General features: G+C 36.9%; 1 protein-coding gene across 2 annotated transcripts in view; it reads right to left on the bottom strand.

The window, feature by feature from the left end:
- The window catches only part of TFDP2 (transcription factor Dp-2), a 129,464-nt gene extending 105,197 nt beyond the window's left edge, over positions 1–24,267 (bottom strand). For both annotated transcript variants that reach the window (XM_007446955.1, XM_007446954.1), the window contains exons 1-2: positions 24,253–24,267; positions 16,243–16,309 (exon numbers count right to left, since the gene is read on the bottom strand). In XM_007446955.1, the coding sequence (XP_007447017.1) occupies positions 16,243–16,309; positions 24,253–24,267 (82 nt within the window). The remainder of the gene's footprint in view (positions 1–16,242; positions 16,310–24,252) is intronic.
- Between the last annotated feature and the right edge of the window lie 830 nt (positions 24,268–25,097).

Genomic DNA, 25,097 nt, shown 5'->3' with positions numbered 1-25,097 from the left:
GTGAAGTAAGTCAGAAAGAGAAAAACAAATATCGTACATTAACGCATATATGTGGAACCTAGAAAAATGGTACAGATGAACTGGTTTGCAGGGCAGAAACTGAGACACAGACGTAGAGAACAAACATATGGACACCAAGGTGGGGAAGCAGCTGGGGGGGGGTGATGAATTGGGAGACTGGAATTGACATTTATATACTAATATGTATAAAATGGATAACTAATAAGAACCTGCTGTATAAAAAAATAAATAAAATTAAATTAAAAAAATTTTTTTATATCTGTGTAGTGCTTTAAAAGTATTGAGTCTAGTAATGTTCCTGATTACAACTGCCAACAGTCTATCAACTTACCTGTCTTTGCCAAAAAAATTTAAACACATTCTACTGAAGAGTTTTCATATGAGAACGTAACTTCAATTATAATATAAGGCAATAGGAAAATGAAATTCAATTACGAAAATACACTTGACAGACTCGGTATTTTAAAATTATACTGTGAGATCACTAATTGTAATATCCCCAAACTGAAAACTACCCAAATGCCCAAGTGCATTAGAATGAATAAATAAATTATGGTTTAGTCACACAGTGGAATATTATATAGCAATGAGAAAAGATCAACTACAACTACAAACAATATGGATGAATCTCACAAACATGTTGAGCAAGAAAAGCAAGTCACAAAGAATAAATGCTGTATGATTCCATATGTAAAGCACCAAAACAGACAAAAATAGTCTATCCTGTTAGAGGTCAAGACAGCACTTAGCCTTCAAGGGGAGCACAAGGCACGCTTCTGGGATGCTGGTGTTTTGCTTCTAGTTTCGAGTGCTGGTTTGTGAAATTTCACTGAACTGTACACCTATATTTGTACTTTTCTCTATATATTTCAACTAAATGATATATATATACATACATACATACATACATATATATATATATATATATATATATATAAATATACGACATGAATATTTTCATTATAAAAGTAAATACCCCATTCTGGATACATTACAAAATGCAGAAAATACATAGTACCAATCAATCATAATCTCATGTTCTAAAAGGTACCTGTAATTTGATGCATTTCCTCATTTTTCTATAAATGTCACATGGTTAAGAACATAGAATACATACAATTTTACTTAAATGTGAAGTTAAATTATATCAAAACATACCTACATAAAATAATTATGTGTATAAAGCATTTTCTATTTTCAAAATGTTTTTCTTCATAAGCAAAATATGACTACAAATTTAGCTATCATATACATACAAACACAATTTACTTTAAAATCACCTAGTAATACTGCTGTGTGTGAGCTACTTTTTTGCTATTTACAAACAATGCTATGATAAATATGTCTTTGTCTATATTAATTATAAGTCAAAATTTACTTCCTTAGGAGAGATACCTAGAGATAGAATTACAAGAGCCAATGTTTTTGCATTAAAATTAGCAAAAGATAAAATATTGCTATCACGTGAGGACAGAGGTTTGAAAAAGCAACAAAATGGATAGCCTATTCTCCTTTCCTCACTCGTCTTTTCTTTTAGAAGTGCTCCTTAGGCAGTAAAGTCCTTTCGTAAAGCAAAAATCTGTGGTTTGAAAGTCTAAGACGTGAGGCTTGCTGATACCGCAGTACTAGACACATAGAAGGTACTGGAAAAAGTTTTCTGAATTGAGTGAAAAATCTTAGGCAGAAAAGTCAGTCTGATTCTCTACCTTTTGCTTAATCCCCACTTCTTCTACATACACTTAGAGTAGTAATTCTCCAAGTGTGGTCCAGGGCTAGCAATATCAGCTTCACCTAGGAACCTGTTAGAAATATGAATTCTCAGACCCCACCCCAGACCTACTGAATCAGAAACTCTGGAGTCAATCTTTATGAGATGCCCTCCAGGTGATTCTGTTGCTTGCTAAAATTTAAGAACTACTGGACTAAAGCACTCTAAACCTCCAGGCATACTAAGAAAACATCACCTTTATTAATCAAGGAATGGAAAAAAGATCAATAATTTTTAGAAACTAGCATTCTAATTGCTACTTGGCTCATCTGAGAGACTGAGGGCCTTCGTGTTAGATAAATGTTTTCATCTTCTGTTCCACTTCTTTTGTGATTTACATGTGTGCAGTGTCAGTCATGCTACTCGTCACACTTTAATGGGTCCCAAATGGACTCACTAAAGGGGATGTAAAGGATGTCACTGAAGAAAGGGATGACAAAACAGTTGCTAGCTTATTCTGAGATATGCAAAAAATTGGATTTAATTAGTTTCACAGGCAGAAAATGAAAGAAGTAATTTGTATTACCAGTAAATCCTGATAGCAATTTCCTTTTACTTCAAAATACAGCTTGTAATTAAATGTATTCAGGATGGTCTTTTTCAATAATTTAACCAGCAACTTGCAGACATTTTCTACATAACTGATACAATGATAAGGAAAGGCTCAAATATCAAAGGAACAATGAAGGAGGTAAAGGAGAAGAGAATTAATATTTTATTGAGCACCCACTACATGCTAAGTATTATGCATAAAGCTTTACACATGAGAGTTGAACAAGAAAATATAATCCCTCCAAGGTAGGTATTACAATCACCAAAGCACAAATGTGAAAATCAGAAGAGAGATTTAGTATATTTTCGATGTTATCAATTGTACATCTAGTAAATAGCAAAGCTGAAATTTGAAGCTCTGCTCCAATGATTCCAAAACCTGACCCTTTTCAAATATATCAAACTTACTTTACAACATGAAGCAAAATACAATGTGTTTTCATTAGAATGAATAAAAAACTCCTAAAGAAATATAGTTAGTAAAGTTTTACCAACTTTTAATAGTTTTCCTGTTTAGTATTTTTTAAAGACACAGCTACCATTTTTATTTACTATGTAATTTATAAAGAAGAGGAGAAACCAGGTTAAATTCAGAAGAGGCAATTTAATCTTTCCTAAATAACATTTGCAATTTAAATTGCCAAAACACTGTGTAGGCAACAAAGCTGTTAAACAACTTTAAGGCACGATTTTCGATATTTTGCTTTTAGATTTGGCAACTCATGCAAATTTTACATTAGTCATAAACAAGATAAATTTAAATGAGGAAATTCAAAAAAAGAAAACATTTAAGAAGTTGATTTTAGAACTAAACTCCAATTGACAATCAAAATTATCATCTTCCCTTAGTGCTGTGGGTTTGAAATTAACCAGTACCAATAGTTGTTACCAATAGTAAGCAAGATGGCTAGCTAAGTTAAAGGTGTGGAAAAGTTTTCTTCTAGAAGACAGTGAGCCATATAGGAATAGGAAATAAAAACTGGCAATTAGATCAACTCCATTTTCCAACTACCTAGCAAATAAGAAATCACATAAAGAAGGACTTTTTAACATCAACAGTATTCTACTCTGCCAACTAAGTTACAAAATGATTCACTGAAAATGAACTTTGAAATACTACAGAAACAAGACTGCAGATATCCTTTCCTCCAAAAAGAATAATATCCATTTATCATCCCTTCATAAGAAATAGTGACTAGCTATTTCAAGATATTAAAAATAGGTATCATCGTGGCACACTCTATAATAAAGCAATTTATATTAACTATCAGAATAGAGAATAAAAATGTATATTAAAAAATGGGGAGGGCTTCCCTGGTGGCGCAGTGGTTGGGAGTCCGCCTGCCGATGCAGGGGACACCGGTTCGAGCCCCGGTCCGGGAAGATCCCACGTGCCGCAGAGCGGCTGGGCCCGTGAGCCATGGCCGTTGAGCCTGCGCGTCTGGAGCCTGTGCTCCGCGACGGGGGAGGCCACAACGGTGAGAGGCCCACATACCGCAAAAAAAAAAAAAAAAAAAAAAAAAAAAAAAACTGGGGGAAAAAAACCCATTTTATTTGGTCTCAGGTACAAAATACTGTGTTATCAAGATTATTTATAAATCTACAACATGCAATCCAAACACAGAACAAAGTTATGTAATTATACCTAACCACAGTATACATTGTGAAAGCAGTTAACAGGAAGATAAAAGATGTAAGTAAGCACAGTCTATTTAAAAACATTTTAATTTTTCCTTTATTTTTTGTTTTAAATCAGGAACTTAACTTTTATTTCTAAAAGATAATTCTTATTTAATTTTAGTATTTAATTATGTAGTATGGTAAACTAAACATGATTATTTAAATAAAACTTACCTTGTAGATAAACACAAGAGAAAAAAAGATCAGAACAATACGAAAGAGAAAAAGATCAGATGGCACCGGTCCTACAGGAGAAGCAAGCTACTGGATTGAACAGGTCAGTAAAACTACTTGTAGAATGGGTTAGTCTATTATCAGATCATTAAGATATTTTTAAATATCCTGAAAACAAATTCAGATTCAAAAGGCAAAGCCAGAACCATTCACTGTGTTTATTAAAACACAATCTCTCAGTAAGCCTCACGCAGCAAGAGAGGCCAAACTTACCCTAACATGACCTCAGATTTAGAAGCCTGCCAAAGAATTTTCATAGAAATAGCAACCAAATGTCGTTTATACCTACTGTTCAAAGAAATATAAAATAAAACAAAGCTTACTAGATACTTGAGGACTTAAATTTGTTAAATAAAATTTTTTAAAAATGGGGCAAACGTTAGCAGCCTTTTTAATGAAACATATAACTCCAAAATATACAAGCTACTCTCTTTTTAAGATTCTGAGGACTGAAATAATCTCTAACACCAGTTCCTTACCCTTTCACCTTTCCAGCTCCTTTTAAACTTCTCATCAAGAAAGGTAAGTTCTCACATTCCCTTCTTAGCAGACATGCATTCATTTGGCCCCTATAAGGAGCCATTCCAGCAACACTTTTGGGAAAACTCTGAAGTCCTTCTCTTCCTACTGCCTTACCCACAAAAATGCTTTCTTTTATTTCTGTTTCCAGGCTGTGAAGATCTTTTCAAAAAACGTTACAAAACCTGAACAATCGGTTCCACTATAAACATATGTACCCTGTCTAACCTCAACTGGTTCCCTGCTGTTACACAGGGATTTCAGAGTCATCTCTAGATTATAAGGGATTAAAAATAGTACAAAACAGGCTCTAATCAACAATACTCTCCAAATGGAGAACTCATAAGTTCCTCTCAAAATTAAGTGGTGTTAGGCTTCCCAGGTGGCGCAGTGGTTAAGAATCCACCTGCCAATGCAGGGGACACAGGTTCAAGCCCTGGTCCGGGAAGATCGCACATGCCACAGAGCAACTAAGCCCGTGTGCCACAACTACTGAGCCTGTGCGCCACAACTACTGAGCTGACGTGCCACAACTACTGAAGCTTGCGCGCCTAGAGCCCGTGATCTGCAACAAGAGAAGCCTCCACAATAAGAAGCCCGCACACTGCAACGAAGAGTAGCCCCCGCTTGCCGCAACTAGATAAAGCCCACGCACAGCAACGAAGACCCAACACAGCCCAAAAAATAATTAATTAATTTTTAAAAAAATTAAGTGCTGTTTATGCAAGGAATCCAAAGTTTTTCTGACATGTGAAAATCAATCAGTGTAGCTCACCATATTCATGGGCTAAAATTACTCCCACCATATATAATCACTGCGATAGGTGCAGAAAAAAAACATTTACCAAAATCCACCATTCATTATCAAAACACTCAGAAAACTTAGAAGGGAAACTTACTCAACCAGTTGCAGGGTGGCTATGAAAACTCTACCAGCTAACATCATACCTAATAATAAAAGACTTAATACTTTCCTCCTAAGATCAAGAACAAGGCAAGGATTTCTGTTCTCTCCATTTCTACTCAACCTTGAACTGGAAGTCCTAATCAGTGACGTTAGGAAAGAAAAAGAAATACAAATTGGAAAGGAAAAGTTAAACTTTTTATTTACAGATGACGTAAGAGTATATAAAGAAAATCCTAAAAATCCACAGAAGAATTACTAGAAATAAGTTTCACAAGGGAGCAGGCTATAAAAAATATGAAAACCAACTGTGTGTTTACATATTCGCGAAGAACAACTGGATATTGAAATTAAAAATACCATTTACAGGGACTTCCCTGGCAGTCCAGTGGTTAAGACTCCACACTTCCACTGCAGGGGGCACATGTTTGCTCCCTGGTCAGGGAACTAAGACCCTATATCCCACAGGCCACGCAGCGTGGCCAAAAAAAGAAAAGAAGAAAAAAGACACCACCAATAACAAAAATATCATTTACCAAAAAAAAAAAAAAAAAAAATCCTGGAACTAAACTACAACCTTAGAGCAAGGTTGCAGGATACGAGGTTAATAAATAAAAGTCAACTGCTTTCTTATATACCAACAATGAATCACTGGAGTTTGAAACTACGAGCACAAGGCCATCCACATTAGCACCAAAAAATGAAACACTTAAGGATATATCCAATAAATATATATAAGATCTATATGTGGAAAACTACCAAATTGTGATGAAAGAAATCAGAGATCTGATTAATGGAGAGAGAAGTCCACATTTATGCATAGAAGAATTAACACTGTTAAGATGTCAGTTATTCCCACTGATGTACAGAGTCAATGCAATCTCGATCAAAATCCCAGCAAGTTATTTTGTAGATATCAACAAACTGACTCTAAAGTTTACACGAAGAGGCAAAAGACCCAGAATAGCCAACACAGTATTGAAGAAGCAAAGTTGGAGGACTGACACCATCCAACCCCAACACTCACAGTCATCAAGGCAGTGCGGTATCAGCAAAAAAATAAGAAAATAGATCAGTGGAATAGAATAGAGAGCCCAGAAAAAGACCTACACAAATACTTTCAACTAGACTTTGACAAAGGAGCAAAGGCAATTCAATGGAGAAAGGACAGTCTTTTCAACAAATGAGGATGAAACAACCAGACATCCACATGCAGAAAAAAAAAAAAAAGAATTAGACACATACTTTACACCTGTCACAAAATTAACTCAAAATGGATCACAGACCTAAATGTAAACTGTAAAACTCCTAGAAGAAAAATAAGAGAAAAATCTAACTGACCTTCAGTGTGGTAATGACTTTATAGATACAACACCAAAAAGTGTGATCCATGAAAAAAAAAAAAATGAGGCTTTAATGTTGGACTTCATTAAGATGAAAACTTCTCCGTGAAAGATACTGTTTCTCTAACTACCAGATAAGGAATGTCAAGTCTTTGTGTATCCTTACAAGAAACATGATATGTGTGTTTGTTATGCCACTTCTTTTTAAACAAATGGTTATTAGGCACATTGTTCTGCACTTTTCTTCCGTTAACTTAATAACGTGTCTTTGTAGATCATTCCATACTTGTACATAGCTTTCTCACTCCCATTTTTACACCTGCAGAGTACCCCATTATATGTTTTGAACATAATTTATTTAGCCAGATCTTACTGATGGATTTACACTGTTGCCAATATTTTGCTATTACATACAATACTACAAAGATTAAATGTTATTTCCCAAATTTATAAACATATCAGTAGAATACATTCCTAAAATTGGGACCACTTGGTCAAAGGAAATGTGAATGTTAAATTAATGAATACTGTGAAATTGCTTCCCATAAAGGTTATGCTCCCACCAGCAGTATAAGAGAGCACATTATCCTACACCCTTGACAACAGTGTTTTATCAAAATTCTTAATACTCGCCAGCCTTATAGAGTGAAAAATGGTACTCAAGTGTAATTTTAAATTACGTATGGTTTGTGAATGAGGCAGAGTGCCTTTTTATCTGTGTTAAGAACCATTAATATTTTTCTGTGAACTGTTTATTCATAAGTTTTACCCATTTCCTAAAAATTGGACTGTTGGGTAGATTGTTCCTTTCATCACAATACAATATTTCTCTTTGTCCCTTTAATAGCTTGAGGCTGTTAGTATATCTATTTAGTATCAATATTGTTTTGCTCACGGTACATCTTCGGCCATTTTTTTGTTTTTAATCTTCCTTAGATTCAAGACTTCTGAATATATTTTTAGTTCCAAAACAACTTTCTAGGTGTTCCAACTGTATCCTCTTGAGAGTTCCATTCTTCTTTCTTGCTCTCATGCTCTCTCTTACCTTTCCATTAGTTCTGCCTCCATAGGAGGAATCTGATTATCCAGGGACATTCCCTCTTTTGAGTTGCTGCATTCCTTTTAGTAGGTTGTCATTTCCATAGCTGTAGGCTAGGGCAATCTCTTGGACAGTGCGGAACTGGCAGTGAGTAAAAGATACACATATTTTCAATCTGATGTGCAAGCAATGAAGGAGCTGGCAAAGTGGCACTGCTAGCTCTGCTGAGGACATAAAGGAGCAAGAGGAGGATACACGGCAGGTCTCATCTACCTGCAGAGACACAAGCAATTCAGCCCACAGCAGCTGCCCGAGAAACGCATACAGCTTACAGGCAAATATGGCCTCTTTCACATGCCAGAACCACCCAAAGATATAGCCCAAGAAACAGCATGTACCTCTCAGATAATGAAGGAATCCCTGACTTCAACAAAGGTTCCACTGGGCTTTCAACACTAGAGATAATGAAGCCCTGAGTTACACTGTCTTTTTCTTTCATTTAAAAAAATAATACAGGGCTTCCCTGGTGGTGCAGTGGTTAAGAATCTGTTTGCCAATGCAGGGGCCATGGTTTCGATCCCTGGTCCGGGAAGATCCCACATGCCGCGGAGCAACTAAGTCCATGCACCACAACTACTGAGCCTGTGCTCTAGAGCCCGTGAGCCACAACTACTGAACCCGAGAGCCACAACTACTGAAGCCCACACATCTAGAGCCCATGCTCCACAATAAGAGAAGCCACCACGATGAGAAGCCCACACACCACCATGAAGAGCAGACCCCGCTCGCCACAACCAGAGAAAGCCCGCGCGCAGCAATGAAGACCCAACATAGCCAAAAATAAATAAATAAATAAATTTATAATAAAGTAAAATAAAATAAAAAATAATACACAATTACATGATTTATGACAAGGATATACGAATACTCAACTGCTTTCGAATCCTCTGCTACTCGCCTGGTTATGGCGGAATAAAATCATCTCCAAGCTTGTTCTTATTTTAATTAATTATGTAACTTTTAGACCTCCAACTCTTAGATAGATGCCCTAAGACAAAAAGCTCAGAAACCTTCCTCACTGAATACCTTAACACTTTGTTTCAAAAAGCATTCAAGGCAAGTTCCTTCTTCATACATTTCTCAAAGGTTAGATAAATAAATACTTGCATTAAAAGTCTGGAAATGCTATGGCAAAACAAGCTCTTGCAGTTCAATATTTACTTAGTATGCAAAAGGAGAGGGAGGGGAGGGATAAATTAGGAGTTTGGGATTAGCAGATACAAACTACTATATATAAAATAGATAAACAACAAGGTCCTACTGTATAGCACAGGGAACTATATTCAATATCTTGTAATAATCTATAATGGAAAATAATATGAAAAAGAATATATTTATATGTATAACTGAATCACTTTGATGTACACCAGAAACTAACACAATGTTGTAAATTAACTATATTTCAATAAAAAATAAACTTCTAAAAATTTACTGAATATATATAACTGAGCTAGATGCCAAGCTAGACTCTATAAAGACAAAAATATGAAAAAAGACCCTGGGCTTCCCTGGTGGTGCAATGGTTAAGAATCCATCTGCCAGTGCAGGGGACACAGGTTCGAGCCCTGGCCCAAGAAGATCCCACATGCCGCGGAGCAACTAAGCCCGCAAGCCACAACTACTGAGCCCACGTGCTGCAACTACTGAAGCATGTGCTCCTAGAGCCCGTGCTCAGCAACAAGAGCCTGTGCTCACCACAACGAAGAGAAGCCCCCGTTTGCCACAACTGGAGAAAGCCCGCACACGGCAACTGAAGACCCAATGCAGCCAAAAATAAAATAAATTAAATATAAATAAATATATATATATTAAAAAAAAGACCCTGTCCTTAAAGAGCTCAGAGTCTAGTAAAAAACGAAAGGACAGTCTTATAAAGAAACACAATATAATGTGATAAGGACAATCGCAAAGTCTCTACAGGGTCCAAAGGTTAACACAAAGGAGCCTCAGTAACAAGGAGGTACAGAGGAATTCGTGCTCAGCTAGATTTTAAAGCATAAACAGGAATTTGCCCAGTGGCCAAGGGAATTACAGGTAGAAGGAAAGACACGCATTCTTTCAACAAAGTTCCAGTTTGGGACAGCTACTATGGAATAGTTACTTTGAAATATCTATTCTACAGAAACAGTGATGAATAAGATAAAAAAGTCTCTGACTTCATGGAGTCAGGTGGGGACCAATAAGTAAATCAGTAAAATTAAAGTCCAGTGTGATAAATACTGCAATCGGGATAAGCAGAGAGTATTAGAGGCTTACGGGCCAAGTGGGTGTAAGACCTAAACTTAGATGCTAGGAATGAACAGAAATTAGCCAGTTGAAATGTATATCTATCAGGAGTGAAGTGAGGATGCTGTCAGAGAGGTATGGCATTATAGGTACAGAGAATAGAATACAGAAAGTGAGAGAGAGAGAGAGAGAGAGAAGGGAGGGGAGGGGAGGGGAGGGAGAGACAGACAGAATGTAGTTCAGTGTAGCAGAAGCATAAATGTCTGAGATAAGGCCAAAGATGAAAGCAAGAACCATATCATGAGGGATCTTTTAAACTGGAGTTTGGACTTTATCTTGAGGGCAATAAGGAACAAAAAATGTTTTTTTAACTTGGGAAGACTTGTTCAGATTTGTGTTTGAGAAAAAGTATGTAGCTATAGTACAGTGAATGAAACAGAAAGAAATAAAATCTCAAAGCAAATAAAATAGCTACAGTAATCCAGGAAATAGTTTATAGTAGTCTGAACTAAGATAATAGCAATGGAATAGAGAAAGTGGGTGGGGAGAACTGAGATATTTAGCTGGAATCAACAAGTCTTGTAAGTGATTTGACTGGGAGTAGAGACGTCAAAAAAGGAGTCAAAGATGATGCTTCAGTTTCTGGTTTGGGCAACGGGTGAAAGGTACTACTGTACTAGCCAGTAAGACAGAAAAGGGAAAGTAGGTTTTGAGAGGGTGAAATAATCACTTTAATTATGGACAGATTGAGTCTGAGATGCATATAAGTTATTCAAATGAAGGTGTCCCATAAGCAGTTAAATATACAAAAACTCAAGACAAAGGTTTGGGCTGGAGGTACAGATTTGAGAATCAACCATACACAAAGTAAAAGCAGTGAGAATAGATGAAATTGCCTAGGGAAAATGTACAAGGTGAGGAAAAAAAACTAAGACAAAAACCCCATGGAGGGCTTCCCTGGTGGCGCAGTGGTTGAGAGTCCGCCTGCCGATGCAGTGGACACGGGTTCGTGCCCCGGTCCGGGAAGATCCCACATGCCGCGGAGCGGCTGGGCCCGTGAGCCTATGGCCACTGAGACTGTGCGCCCGGAGCCTGTGCTCCGCAACGGGAGAGGCCACGACAGTGAGAGGCCCGCGTACCGCAAAAAAAAAAAAAAAAAACCATGGAACACTAACATTTAGAAGACAAACAAAAGAAGAGCTAGGAGAGGAGACTGAAGGGAATGGCCAAAAAGGAAGATGAAAATATTAACAAGAGGAAAAGGAGTAAGCACTTAATGAATGCTTACTATGTGCTAGGTGTTGCACTAAGTGATTTACGGGCACTACCTCATTTAATCCTTACATACCCTATGAGCAATTTACCACTGTTATCTGCATCCTTACAGATGTGGACATTTTGGCTTAGAGAGATCACCTTGCTCAGATTTACACATTTGGTGGAGTATAAGAAGTGCAACCACGATTACACCCTCATCCTCCAGAGCCCTTGTTCTTAACCGCTACACTGTACTGCTTCCTATAAGACTTAAAAGGTGTGGCATCACAGACACAAAGAAAAACAGTGATTCAAAAAGAAAGACACCACCCTAGTGACGATGAGCTCGCTTAGCACCAAGACCTTGATTTCTAACCACACTCTCCATAAAAAGGAATCAGGACTCTTTCGGAAAATGGCTGATCTGAGGAATGGGCAGGAAACATGTCAAAGGGACACGGAAAAGCAACTGAACGCTCCCAATGGCCACAGTCCTAACAATCTGAGCAAAGAAACTGAAATAGTATTGGACTATGACCCAGACTATACACCAAATATCCCTGAGTCCATACTGGTATAAAGAGAGAATTAACTAACTAACTAAATAAATGGAGGAGATGAGACAAATCTAGGGTGGAAGAATTCCAAACAAATTATGTAGATATTCACAACTCCAAGAGGTGGAGCAAACTCTCCACTCCTCAAGTGTGGGCTCCACATAATGAATTCCTTCCAAAGACTATGGTACGGGAAGGGGGAAGGGGTAGAGAGTGCCTCTACAGTAGAGAAACATGACAGACACTACATCAGCCAAGTGACCAAGGTTCACACCAATAATGATAAGTCATGTTGATACCCTTAATATGTCGTGATGAAAACGACCCTTTATCTCTGTGGTCTTTCTCTCAAAAACCTATAACCCCAATCTAAGTATGAGAAAAACAATTAGAAAAATCCCAATTCAGGGACATTCTACAAAATACCCAACCAGTACACCTCAAAACTGTCAAGTTATTAAAAACATGGAAAGTCTGAGATACTGTCACAGCCAAAAGAAGCAAAGGATGCATGATCATGAAATGTAATGTGGTATCCTGAATGCTCTCCTGGAACAGAAAAAGGACATTAGCTACAAACTAAGGAAGTCTGAATAAAGTATGAACTTCTATTCATTATAATGTATCAATACTGGCTCATTAATTATAAAATCTGTACTAGAATAATGTAGGATGTCAACAGTAGGGAAACCGAGTGAGAGGTTTATGAGACTTCTCTGTACTATTTCTGTGATTTCTCTATAAACCTAAAACTGTTCTAAAATTAAAAGGTTATTTTTAAAGGGTGGGGGGCACATTAACTGTGCCAAAAGCTGATAAACCGAAAACAAAAAAAGACAAAATCAAAGGCAGTTTCAATGGATTAATGGAGTCAAAAGCCAGATTACATTGGGCAGAGAAGTGAATGAAAGCTGAGAATGGGACTGTAAGTGTATAGCTTCTTTCAAGAAGTCTGATGATGGGGAGAACAAATGAGGGCTGGAAGTAGAGATTAAGTTGAAGAAAATGTTTTTTGTTTAAATCAAGGTATAATTCACATACCCCAAAATTCACTGATTTCCAGCATATACACAAGGTTATATAGCTACAACCACTATTTCCAGAACCTTTTTATGACTTCAAAAAGAAATGGTAAAATTAAAGAAGGCTTAGACACGTTGAATATGTTCATAAATAAGAAGACATAGCATTGTTAAGATGTCAATAAAACCAAAGTGATTTAGAGATTCAATGCAATCTCTATCAAAAATCTAACAGCCTGGGCTTCCCTGGTGGCGCAGTGGTTAAGAATCTGCCTGCCAATGCAGGGGACACGGGTTCGAGCCCTGGTCCGGGAAGATCCCACATGCCGCGGAGCAACTAAGCCCGTGCACCACAACTACTGACCCTGTGCTCTAGAGCCCATGAGCCACAACTACTGAAGCCCGTGTGCCACAACTACTGAAGCCCACACGCCTAGAGCCTGTGCTCTGCAACAAGAGAAGCCACCACAATGAGAAGCCTGTGCCCCGCAACAAAGAGTAGCCCCCGCTCACTGCAACTAGAGAAAGCCCACGTGCAGCAGCGAAGACCCAATGCAGCCAAAAGTTAATGAATAAATAAATAAAAATTTTTTAAAAATCTAACAGCCTTTTCCACAGAAATGGGAAATGTAATCTTCAAATTCATGCGGAATTGCAAGAGATCCTAAATAGCCAAAACAATCTCGAAGAAGAATAAAGTAGGAGGACTCACACTTTTTGACTTTGAAACATACTACAAAACTACAGTAATTAAAACATTATGGTATTGACGTATGGACAGACATATAGACCAATGCAATAGAATAAAAAGTCCAGAAATAAATCCTCACATATACGGCCAACTGATTTTTGACAGGGGTGCTAAGACCATTCAGTGGTCAAAGGACAGTCTTTTTGACAAATGGTACTGGCAAAACTGGATATCCTTATGTCAGTTTGACCCTGACTTTGTATCATATACAAAAACTAACTCAAAATGGATCAAAGACCTAAACCTAAGAGCTAAAACTTTAAAATTCATGGAAGAAAACATTGGGGAAAATTTTCGTGACCCTGGATTTGGCAACCACTATATGGAAATGACACCAAAAGCACAGGCAATAGTAGAAAAAATAGATTAACTGGACTTCATCAAAACAAAGAAGTTTTGCACATCAAAGGATACTATCAAGGAAGCAAAAAGACAACCTGATGAATGCGAGAAAATTTTTGCAAATCAATTATCTCATAAGGAATTAATATCCAGAACACATAAAAACTTCTAGAACTCAACAACAAAAAACAAAAAATCCAATTCAAAAATGGGCAAAAGACTTGAGTAGACATTTCTTCAAAGAAGATATATGAATAGCAAATAAGCACATGAAAATACGCTCAATATTACTAGTCATTAGGGAAATGCAAATCGAAACCACAATAAGATATCACTTCACACCTATAACGATGGCTATAATAAGTGTTGGCAAGAATGTGGAGAAACTGGAACCCTTGTGCACTGCTGATGGAATGTAAAATGGTACAGCTGCTGTAAAACTCGAAATGGCAATTCCTCAAAAAATTAAAAATAATTCTGTTATTTGACCCATATGACATATGACCCAGCAATTCCACTTTTGGAATATATCCGAAAGAACTAAATCAGGGTCTCAAAAAGATATCTGTACTCCCAGTTCACAGCAGCATCACTCACAATAGCTAAAATATGGAAGCAACCCATGTGTCCACTGATGGATGAATGGATAAGCAAAAAGTGCTACATACTTAAAATGGAATGGTATTCAGCCTTAAAAAGGAAGGGAATTCGGCCATATGCTACCACATGGGTGAAACTTGAGGACACTAAGCAAAATAAGCCAGTCACAAAAAGACAAATACTGTATAATTCTACTTATATGAGGTACGCAGAGTAGTGAAAATCATAGATACAGAAAGTAGAATAGTTCTTGCCAGAGGTTTAAAGGAGGAGGTGAAAATAGGGAATTGTTGTTTAATGGGTGTAGAATTTTAGTTTTGCAAGATGAAGAGTTTCGGATATGAATGGTGGTGATGGTGGCACAATATGAATGTACTTAAATGCCACCAAACTGGACACTTAAAAATGGTTGAAGTGGTAAACTTTATGTTATGTGTGTTTTACCACAATAAAAAAAAATTGGGGAAAAAATGACAAGCATCAAGGCTTCAAGTATCTCATTGCTTCTTAATACATTTAAATTCTTAGAATACTTCTACAGACCATTTCTACACTTAAGCTAGCAATTTTTATACTGAAATACAGATTTCTCTAGCCTTCTCTCCACCTTAGACATACATAGCCCACCTTAGACATAAAGCCTTTGAGGAAGCTGATGTTTCTCTCATAGCTATCTGTATTGTAATAGTAGACACTTTTGTTTTTACCTTTATATATAATGGAAAAATTTAATCATATACAAAGGAAGAGAGAAAAGAATAATGAAACCCCGTATAACTATCACCCAGCTTAAACCATTAACCAACTCACAGAGAATTCTGTTTTATCTATAATTCCACTCACTTTACCCTTCTTCCTTCACTGGATTATTCTGAAGCCAATCCCAAACACCATATCATTTCAACCATAAAGATTTCAGATGTTATTTCTACATACTAAGAGATACTGTTGAAAGATACATAGTGAAAGATACTGACAAGTGTCCTGCACAAATTCTTGTATGGATGGATCAGATTTCTGATATAAGTATTCCCCCAGTAACCATCTATTACACAAAGGAATTATATATATATTCATTCATTCTACTGTATTCCTTACAAGTTAAACCACTAGCAAATAGGGTCTCTCAACACACACACACACACACACACACACTCTCTCTCTCCCTCTCCCTCTCTCCACCTCTCAGAGGTAACTGACTTTTATATGATAAAAGTTCTTTGGAATATGACAGTTCTTTGGAATATAACACAGTAATATTATATAATTATTATACATAAAGTAATTCTTCATTTAACTGCTTATTTTATATAACAAATGCAATAAAACTAGCTCAAAGCACAAAATTTTTATTCAACTGTCCTTACCTTTTGTCGGACTGAGATTCTGATCTATAAATCCTCTTAATTCTGCATTTGTGGAAGTCAAACCAACCTGAATAAAATAGTTTAAAAAATTATACATAGGATCTTAAATAATATGTGATCACTTAATAAGCTATTATTAATAACTTTCCACCAGAGGTCCATATCAAATATTATACATTGTCACATAAAGATGAGTTAATGATATCAACTATAGGAGCTGGATTAACACATTGTCATTTTGCTTGAAATGGGAAAAATAATGCACTGTCCAGATCAAGATAAAAATTAATGAAATAATGTTACTTACGAGCAGATGTGAGATCTACAGATTTCACTGATGGTTTTTTATTGAAAGCAAGTAATCTGGCAACCATGAAGTTGCCAAAAGATATACCAAAATTCCACCCTCATTGCTGCCCTTAATTTTTACTGTTCACAATCACTGCATATAATGCTTTTAAACATTATGACATGTAATGGACCAAATAAAGACCATTAATACCACAACGCAGACATAAGGTCCACTGGCCTTGGGTTCATCCTGCAGTTCATCAAACCCATTATGTGTATGGCCGTGGTCAAGTCACACAAGCTCTCTATATCTCGGTCTCCTCATCCATAAATTAGAGGCCGCTAAAGGTGCTTACCAATTCAGGTTGTTAGAAAGATTAAGAAAAAGAATTCATGTAAAGCACAGGGCTTGGCACAAAGTGCTCAATCCATTTGAATGTTCATTACTGTTTGTTAAGATACTTGAGGGACTACCTAAAGCAAGTGTGTTTATAAATTCTCCTTCAGACAATATATTTCTTTTAATGTGATGTCTACTGGACTACTCAGAATCATAAGCTGAATATGGTAGTATCATCAAGCGGAGTTTTAAAATTTCATTATAGATAGAGCCAGCAGGAAAAAACCCTCTATTTTTAAAAACTTGTCACAAAGCAAGTATCCAATAAATGGTTCTACTATTACTACTGTATTATTGTTTTAATCCTTGTAGATTTGTAACCTTGAAACATCCATGCTAATTTGGTACCCCAAACATCCTCTCAAAGTACTAACACACTGAAAGGATTTTAAGGCACACAAAGCTCTGTAAGTTTCTATCTGTGTACTTGCTTTATGTTTTTAAACTATCCACTGCTTTAACACTGTATGTTCTTCAAAACCACTCATTTGATACTTTATAATTTCATAATATAAGAGCTAATTATTTCATTATTTGGGAATTCAGATGTTCTACTAATAGCTATTTCTTTTTTTCAAGAGATGCTACCAGAAATATTTCTACATATCATTCACATCATAGAAAAGTAATTCTGATGCAAACCTATGTCTGGCATCTAATATTAAATTTTTATGGAAGCAGCTGAAGACAGAGGCATCTAAAACATAGCCTCTTAATTCTATGTAGATAATGGTGCAGATCCTTAATCCTGTCTAGCTTCTCGTAAGTATTCTATTAGAAGTGAAGTAAAGGAAACCTTTTGCAACACAATTTCCAACAAAATACCACTGCATGGATTTCCAGAGTTGCTCACAAATACTAACGTTAAGCGTTCAATTTGTAGATGCCAAGAGTTTACTGTGGCATCACTAACATGCCTCTCCTTTTTAAGCTCTTCTACTACAAAAAAAGAGAACGGCAAAATTTTTGTTGGTGCTCTACTGTAAACAGAAAGCAAAGAAGGCAAAGACAGCCTTTAATATATTCCATGCTTAATACTATGTGGTTACTTAATACATTACAATAACTTCAAAGGTATCAGTTTATACCTTTTTGTTGTTATACAGAGATAAACGGCAAAAACCTCAACCAAAACCACATACTCACAGACGAGGGTTCAGTTACTGGATTACTGTTTCATTTAAACACCTGCTCTTCCTGTTCAACTTTTGCTACTTCTGAGTGAAGCAGCAAACGTATTAGGAAATGTTTTAAGCAGCTGTACACCTGCACCTTAGTGAACAACAGGTTATACCCCAAAAAGATAAAAGTCAATTGTAAATCAATAGTGTGTGTACTTTTGGTCTCATGGATGGAGGGGAGGTGTTTGTATTCAGAGCTTAAATAAACACTACTAAAATTTATTTAATTAAAACTTCAAAAATGTATTAATTTCTGCTTTCATAAACACTGTATAGTTTAAAGATTCAAAGAAAATGCAGATATGCAAGTAGAAAAAGTTGGGTAGGAAAGGCATTTAAAAATATTAGTTATTCTTTCTTTACTGTCCATTTAAAAAGGATCTTTCTACATAATGTTTCTCAGATCAAGAGAAAAAAGTAAACTAATTTTATGTAAAATTTTTCATCTAATAAGATCCTGAGAAAAGTTTTCTATCAGGATATTCAAACACTGTGTTGCATACTGTAAGCAGTCACTAAATGTCTATTGAATAAAAAATATCCAAAGCCCAAATGTTAAGAGACAAACGGTATTCCCCAATAACAGCATTATAATTTCACTGATCTTTAACATTTCAGATTGATATAACTGAAAGATACAAAGCGAGATGGTCTGTGGTCAAAGTTCAGCTCTACCATTCATTCACAAGCAAGGTGTTCTTGGAACAGTCACTGCAAAATGAGGATGACAATACACATGTGTACAACAAACTCAGACAGCTCTTTAGACCAAATTAAATAATTATGTGAACATGTTTGTTAATGGCAAAGCAATATTCAAGTTTGGGTCGTTAATCCAAAGGGCAATGGCCTTCCTACTTCAACACTGACCTAGACAATTCATAAGAGAGACACAAATGACCAATAAACACGGAGAATACCAATTTGACCTAACTAGCAATTAGAGAAATGTAGTAAATGACATACCATTTTTTTTGCTGATTAGATTGACCAAGATTAGAAAGAAAATAAAGGGAAATGGCACTCTCATACACCACCGGTGAATATGTAAATTGGTGCAATCTTTCTGAAATGCAATTTAGCAATATGAATCAAGAGTCCAAAAAGTACATACTCTTTGGGCCAGTAATTTCATAAGACTTTGGTTTCATGGAAATAATCCAATGAGTAAACAAAAATAAACAAAAAGTTAAAAAAAGAGAAAAATGGAAGTAACGGCCAATATTAGGAAACTAGTGTAATGTCCATAGAACAGATAACATAAAAGAGCCATTTAACATGATGTTACAGAGTTATCAAGATAAGAAAAGGTTTTCATCATAGAGACTAAACTAAATAGTAGGTTACAAAACAGTCTGGCCTCATTTTTATTAAAAAATATATAATATACATAGATTTTGGTGTGTATATATATATATATATATATATATATATATATATATAGAGTGTGTGTGTGTGTGTGTGTGTGTGTGTGTGTGTGTACCAGATGTGTTCTTAGGCAGAATTCTGCTGATAATCTCTAGGCTAGTTTCTTTTCTTTATCTGTACTTTCTAATTTTTCTGTAATGAGTATTATGGCTTACATATTGTTAAAAGATTCTTTGACAAGGCAAAAAATTACACCTCAAATTATCTTTCAAATTCTTTACTGTATACTAAGTGAACTTAAGTGAGAACACATCTCCATTTTTGGTCTAGAAGAGTATCACTGGATACTAGATACTACCGGATAACAATTTTATCCCAGATACAATGAATATATTGCCAGCTCTGCAGAACTTCCTTTTGCAAAATGAAACATCCCACACTCCACGCAGTTCTGGTAGGGCTGTTCATCTTAGAGCCTCAAATGTGCTATGACAATAGGAGTGGACCCATGACCCACAATGAAGCAGCAAACCATTTATGGTACCCTACTTCCTTCTCTACTTGTCTAAGCGTGTGGGCCAAGCAGAGTCAACCAAAGCTCCTCCATGGAATTTGAAATATAAATGCTAAAAAAGAAAAGTTCCCTCTCTTCTTCTGAGATAAGCATTATGAGGCCAATGTAGGCTACTATGCCACCATATAGAGCCAAGAGTTGGAAAAAGGGAGGCAGAGCCCTGATGCCCATCATTTCCCTGAACCCGGTTGTATTTGAAGACAGAGTACTCCAGACTTTTCAGTTATGCCAATCAACACATTCCATGTTTTGCCTTAAGTGATTCTGAATAGGGTTTCTAACACCTGCAACCATAAGAGACCTAGGGGCTTCCCTGGTGGCGCAGCGGTTGAGCGTCCGCCTGCCGATGCAGGGGACACGGGTTTGTGCCCCGGTCCGGGAAGATCCCACATGCTGCGGAGCGGCTGCACCCGTGAGCCATGGCCGCTGAGCCTGCGCGTCCGGAGCCTGTGTTCCGCAACGGGAGAGGCCACAGCGGTGAGAGGCCCGCGTACCGCAAAAATAATAATAATAATGCTTCCATAAAACCTGGGCAATCTCTTCCATAACTAAGAGTCACTTTTCAGCGGCATGTGACACAATTATCACTCCCTCCGCCCTTCCTGAAACACTGTCTTCACTTGGCTTCCACATCATCAGGGTAACGTTCTTTCCTTCCTCCTTTCTGTCCATTCCTTCAGTGTCTTTTGCTGTCTCTCCTCCTCCCCAATTGTTGGAGATTCCCTGCGTTCAGACCTTGGTCCTGATGTATTCTCTAGTTCTCTAGCCACGCATGAACTATATAATCTCATGGAATCATACTGCTTTAAAATAATCAATCTAATATGAAATGACTCCAAAATTTTTATATCCAGCCCCAAGCTTTCCCCTGAGCTCCAGAGTCATTATTAATCATTATATTAACTTCCTTGTCAATATCTCCACCTGGATGTTTTCAGGTCCCTGGACTTTAATATATTCAAAACAATTTTTGAGTTTGCCACAAAATCCTGTACTACCCCAAGGGTTCCTCTTCTCATTAAACCGCAAAGGCACTTACCCAGTTACAGAAGCCAAATGTTGAGAAATCTTTAACTTCTTCCCTGTCCCCATATCCTAATTACTCAATGAGTCCCGGTGGCTGTCCCTTCAAATACATCTTAGATTCAACCACTTTTCCCCATCTCTAATATCATTACCCCAGCTCAAGTCACCATACTCTGATGTCTGAACTACTGGGACAAGTACCAAATGAGTTCCCCACTTCTACTATGCCCCTCTTCAGTCTATTCACTCAGCAGCCAGAACAAGCTTTTGAAAATGCTAAGTCAGGACATGAAACCATCCTCAAAACCCCCTATAGCTCCCCACTGACATTTAAAACACACGCTGCTCACCCCAGTGTTTGAGGCTCCCCGTGACCTGGATCCTCCCACGCTCCCCAGCTTAATTACTCCGTTCCGTCTTAACAACTGGTCCTTTGCTGCTCTTTGAACAACCTCTACCTGGAATGCTCTTTCCCCAGGTATTCACATGGCTGGCTCCTTCTTCTTGCACTGAGGCTGAAGAGCATTCTTCTGTCTAAACATCATTTCCTTAAAGAGGACTCTTCTGAACACCTCGTTGAAAGAGATCTCCCCCATCGCTGTCACATTCTCTCCTCTTACCCTGTTTTATTTTTCTTCATAACAGTTATCGTTACCTGACATTATATATTTACCATCTTCTCTCACTACACTATAAACCCCAAGAAGGTAGGAGCCCGGAACAGCGTCAGACACATCTATTTGTTGGAGAGAGATGGGGAGGGGAGAGATGAGAATGAGTTGTTCATGGCATTGTAAACTGGTATGAGCCTTCCCGTAAGTGCCTCAACAAAATATATTAATATGTCACAAAAATGTTCTTATCTATTACAGAATGGCTAGTGAACTTGATTAGATGTTTAGCCTATTTCAATTCTTTCCCACATGCTTCAGCCCAGTCTGAGGCCTGACCTCTCCATGTCCCCAACTCCAGGGAATCAGAAGAGGGTCAGCTCATGACGTAGCCCTTTCCCCCTAGGTTGCTGTAGCAGAAAGAGGAACTGTTTGCATACTCTTTGATTACTTCCAAATATACAAACGAAATAATGGGAGAATAGTTACCACTGGTTCAAACGCTGTGTTACTTTAGGGAAACAGCTTTTAATACAGCAAACTGTACATATGGCTAGGAAGATTTAAGGTACATTTTTAAGCCAAGATATACTTGCTAGCTGAATGTTAACCATCTTGTTGCTCAGGATAACTTTTACACTCTCTTTTTTCTAGAGGAGGGAAAATCAAGGAAATACCCTGGAAGAAAATTCCCAATACACAGACTAAAAATTTTCTTCTTCTTTTCCCCAGACAGCACTTAAACGAATATATACAAGAGCCATAGATTAAAAGAGACTACTCTCAATGGATAAAGAAGATGTGGCACATATACCACACGAACAAAATGAAACTGGGTCATTTGTAGAGACGTGGATGGACCTAGAGACTGTCACACAGAGTGAGTCACAAAGCGAAAAACACATATCACATATTAACCCATATATGTGGAATCTAGAAAAATGGTACAGATGAACCGGTTTGCAAGGCAGAAATAAATACACAGATGTAGAGAACAAACGTATGGACACCAAGGCGGAAAAGCTGGAACTGGGAGATTGGGATTGACATATATACACTAATATGTATAAAACAGATAACTAATGAGAACCCGCTGTATAGCACAGGGAACTCAACACCACTTCTCCGTACAGTAGAAACTAACACAACACTGTAAAACAAATGTACCCCAATGAAAAAAATTTTTAAAAAGCAGACTACTCCTGATAATTTATGCTAAAAAATTAATTAGATGATAATGAACCAAAGTCTATATCTGCTTATAGCTACTCATGTGTGTTAAAAGAAGGTCAATAATGGGAAAATAGAGATAAGTAATCAGGGTGTTTTTTTGGTTTTTGGCTGTTTTTTGTTTGTTTGTTTGTTTTTGATGCTCTTCTTTAAATGTATAATGGGTAGTATCTGGAACTATCTGTCTGGCTCACGAGATCTTTTTACACAATGTAACACTTGCCTCTGGTCACAACTAGCCCAACTACTAGCAGATATCAGGCTGGAGTAGTGACACAGGTCCTTCCCAAGGAGTCTGAAATTAGAGCTGACATAGGCAGACAGGATTTGTCAGGCTGCTTGCCCCCATTTCCTTCCTCTCTCTCTCTCTCTGAATAGGCTGGTACTGTAACAAGTAGATCAAGATGCTGACTGAGAACTGAGGAAGATAATTAGCAGAGAGACAGAGAGTAATGAAGCCAGTGCACAGAAACAAATAGAGATGACAAATGGAAACCAAATACTGCTTCGATTCCTGGTAGATTTCAAGTTTCTGGACTCAGATCTTTCGGAGGACCCACTAAATTCCTCCTCTTGAATTCCCTGAGACATCCGGTATCTTTATAATAAATTCCCTTTTTGTTTAAGGTAGCCCAAGCTGGTTTCTGTTACCTGTAATCAAATATTCCAACATAATCTGGAAACAGTAATTATAATAAATTATTTCCCTATATGTTGTAGTATTTCTTTTCTGGCATAATCCTTCACCATGACTGGAAATAAATCCACTGATACAGGGTGATAATAAGAATGTAACTTGAAAGGAAGTAGATTCAGAAATGAGAGCCTTAAGCAAAAGAAAAACAGAAATAACTTCTCCAAAAAAACTAAGTCTCATGTTCCCTCAGAAATCATCTCATGGAGGACAGCAAGCTTCCTCTGAACAACATTTGACTGTACACACTTCCAACAGTAAACCCAAAAGAAAAAATGTGAGCCAAAGAAAACAGTGATTTTTCTCAATAATGCCAAGTAAGTCTCCAGCAAGCACCAAAACAAATTTATCACAGCACACAAAACAGGAGGGGTGGGGGAGTGGGAAACCTTCTGGAGATAGCAATTTTGCAGTTGTTGAGATGGAGCAACCTGGCATCGATTTGCAATGGTCATAAGAGCATAATATTCAACAGTGTTAAAGTTTACTATCTCATTCTTTGCAGGATCAAAAACAGTGATCAACTAATGCTGGTAAACTGAATTTCATTAATCAGAATGACAAAGCAAATATGCATACGAAAAAGTACAACTCATTTTTTAAATACTTACATTTAAAAATTTACAAATACTTACATTTTTTGCCGTCATGTCAAATTGTATTCAATTTAAAATTCTGTAAAGCCATTAAAAAACAAACAAAAAAACAAAACAAAACAAAAAACTTCGTCTTCAATATTCTTTAAAAGAACATCCTGTTAAAGGGAAAAAAGGGAATAATAATGTAATAATAATAATAAGCAACATTTATATCACATTTACTATGTGGCATGCATCGTTCTTTAAATTACCTAAATTAACCCTTACAACAACACTGTGAGATATGTACCATTCTAACTGTCATTTTCCAGATAAAAATTGAGATTCAGAGATGTTAAATAATTTGACCAAATCAACTCAGCTAAGAAGTGACAAAGACTGGGCTTTGAAATATTATACCATGCTGTTTTAGATAATCCACTGAAAGCAACACCAGGGCTTCTTGGAGAAACAGCCAATTCCAGCACTGGGCAGGTAATGTATAAGATAAACCTAGAACACTGTATTGTACCTAAAGTAAGTATGGGCTCGAAAAATGACGGAGACATATCAAAAGTATACAGGAGCCAGCTTAAAGGGTCTACAACTTAAAGGGACAACTTAAGCCAGCTTAAAGGGGCAATTAAGCACCTAAGTATATACTGATAGCAACAGACTATAATCTAAACCCATCAAATAATAATCCAGGAGTCCATACTGATAGGAACAAATAACAAGGAGGAAGGGAAAGCTCTTCTTTGCGATACAATGCCAACTAATATGTATAAAGAAATGAAGCAGTTAGAAAACTACCAATTTGTAAACACTGTGATATTAATGGATTGGGCAAGAATCACCAAAAGATGCTAAAACTAGTAGATGAAAGTTGGTGGGATATTTAC

The sequence above is a fragment of the Lipotes vexillifer genome, unplaced genomic scaffold (assembly GCF_000442215.2).
Source record: "Lipotes vexillifer unplaced genomic scaffold, Lipotes_vexillifer_v1.1 scaffold40, whole genome shotgun sequence".
NCBI lineage: Eukaryota > Metazoa > Chordata > Mammalia > Artiodactyla > Lipotidae > Lipotes > Lipotes vexillifer.
The sequence above is the reverse complement of the archived record's forward strand: the minus strand, read 5'-3'. Positions and strand labels throughout refer to the sequence as shown.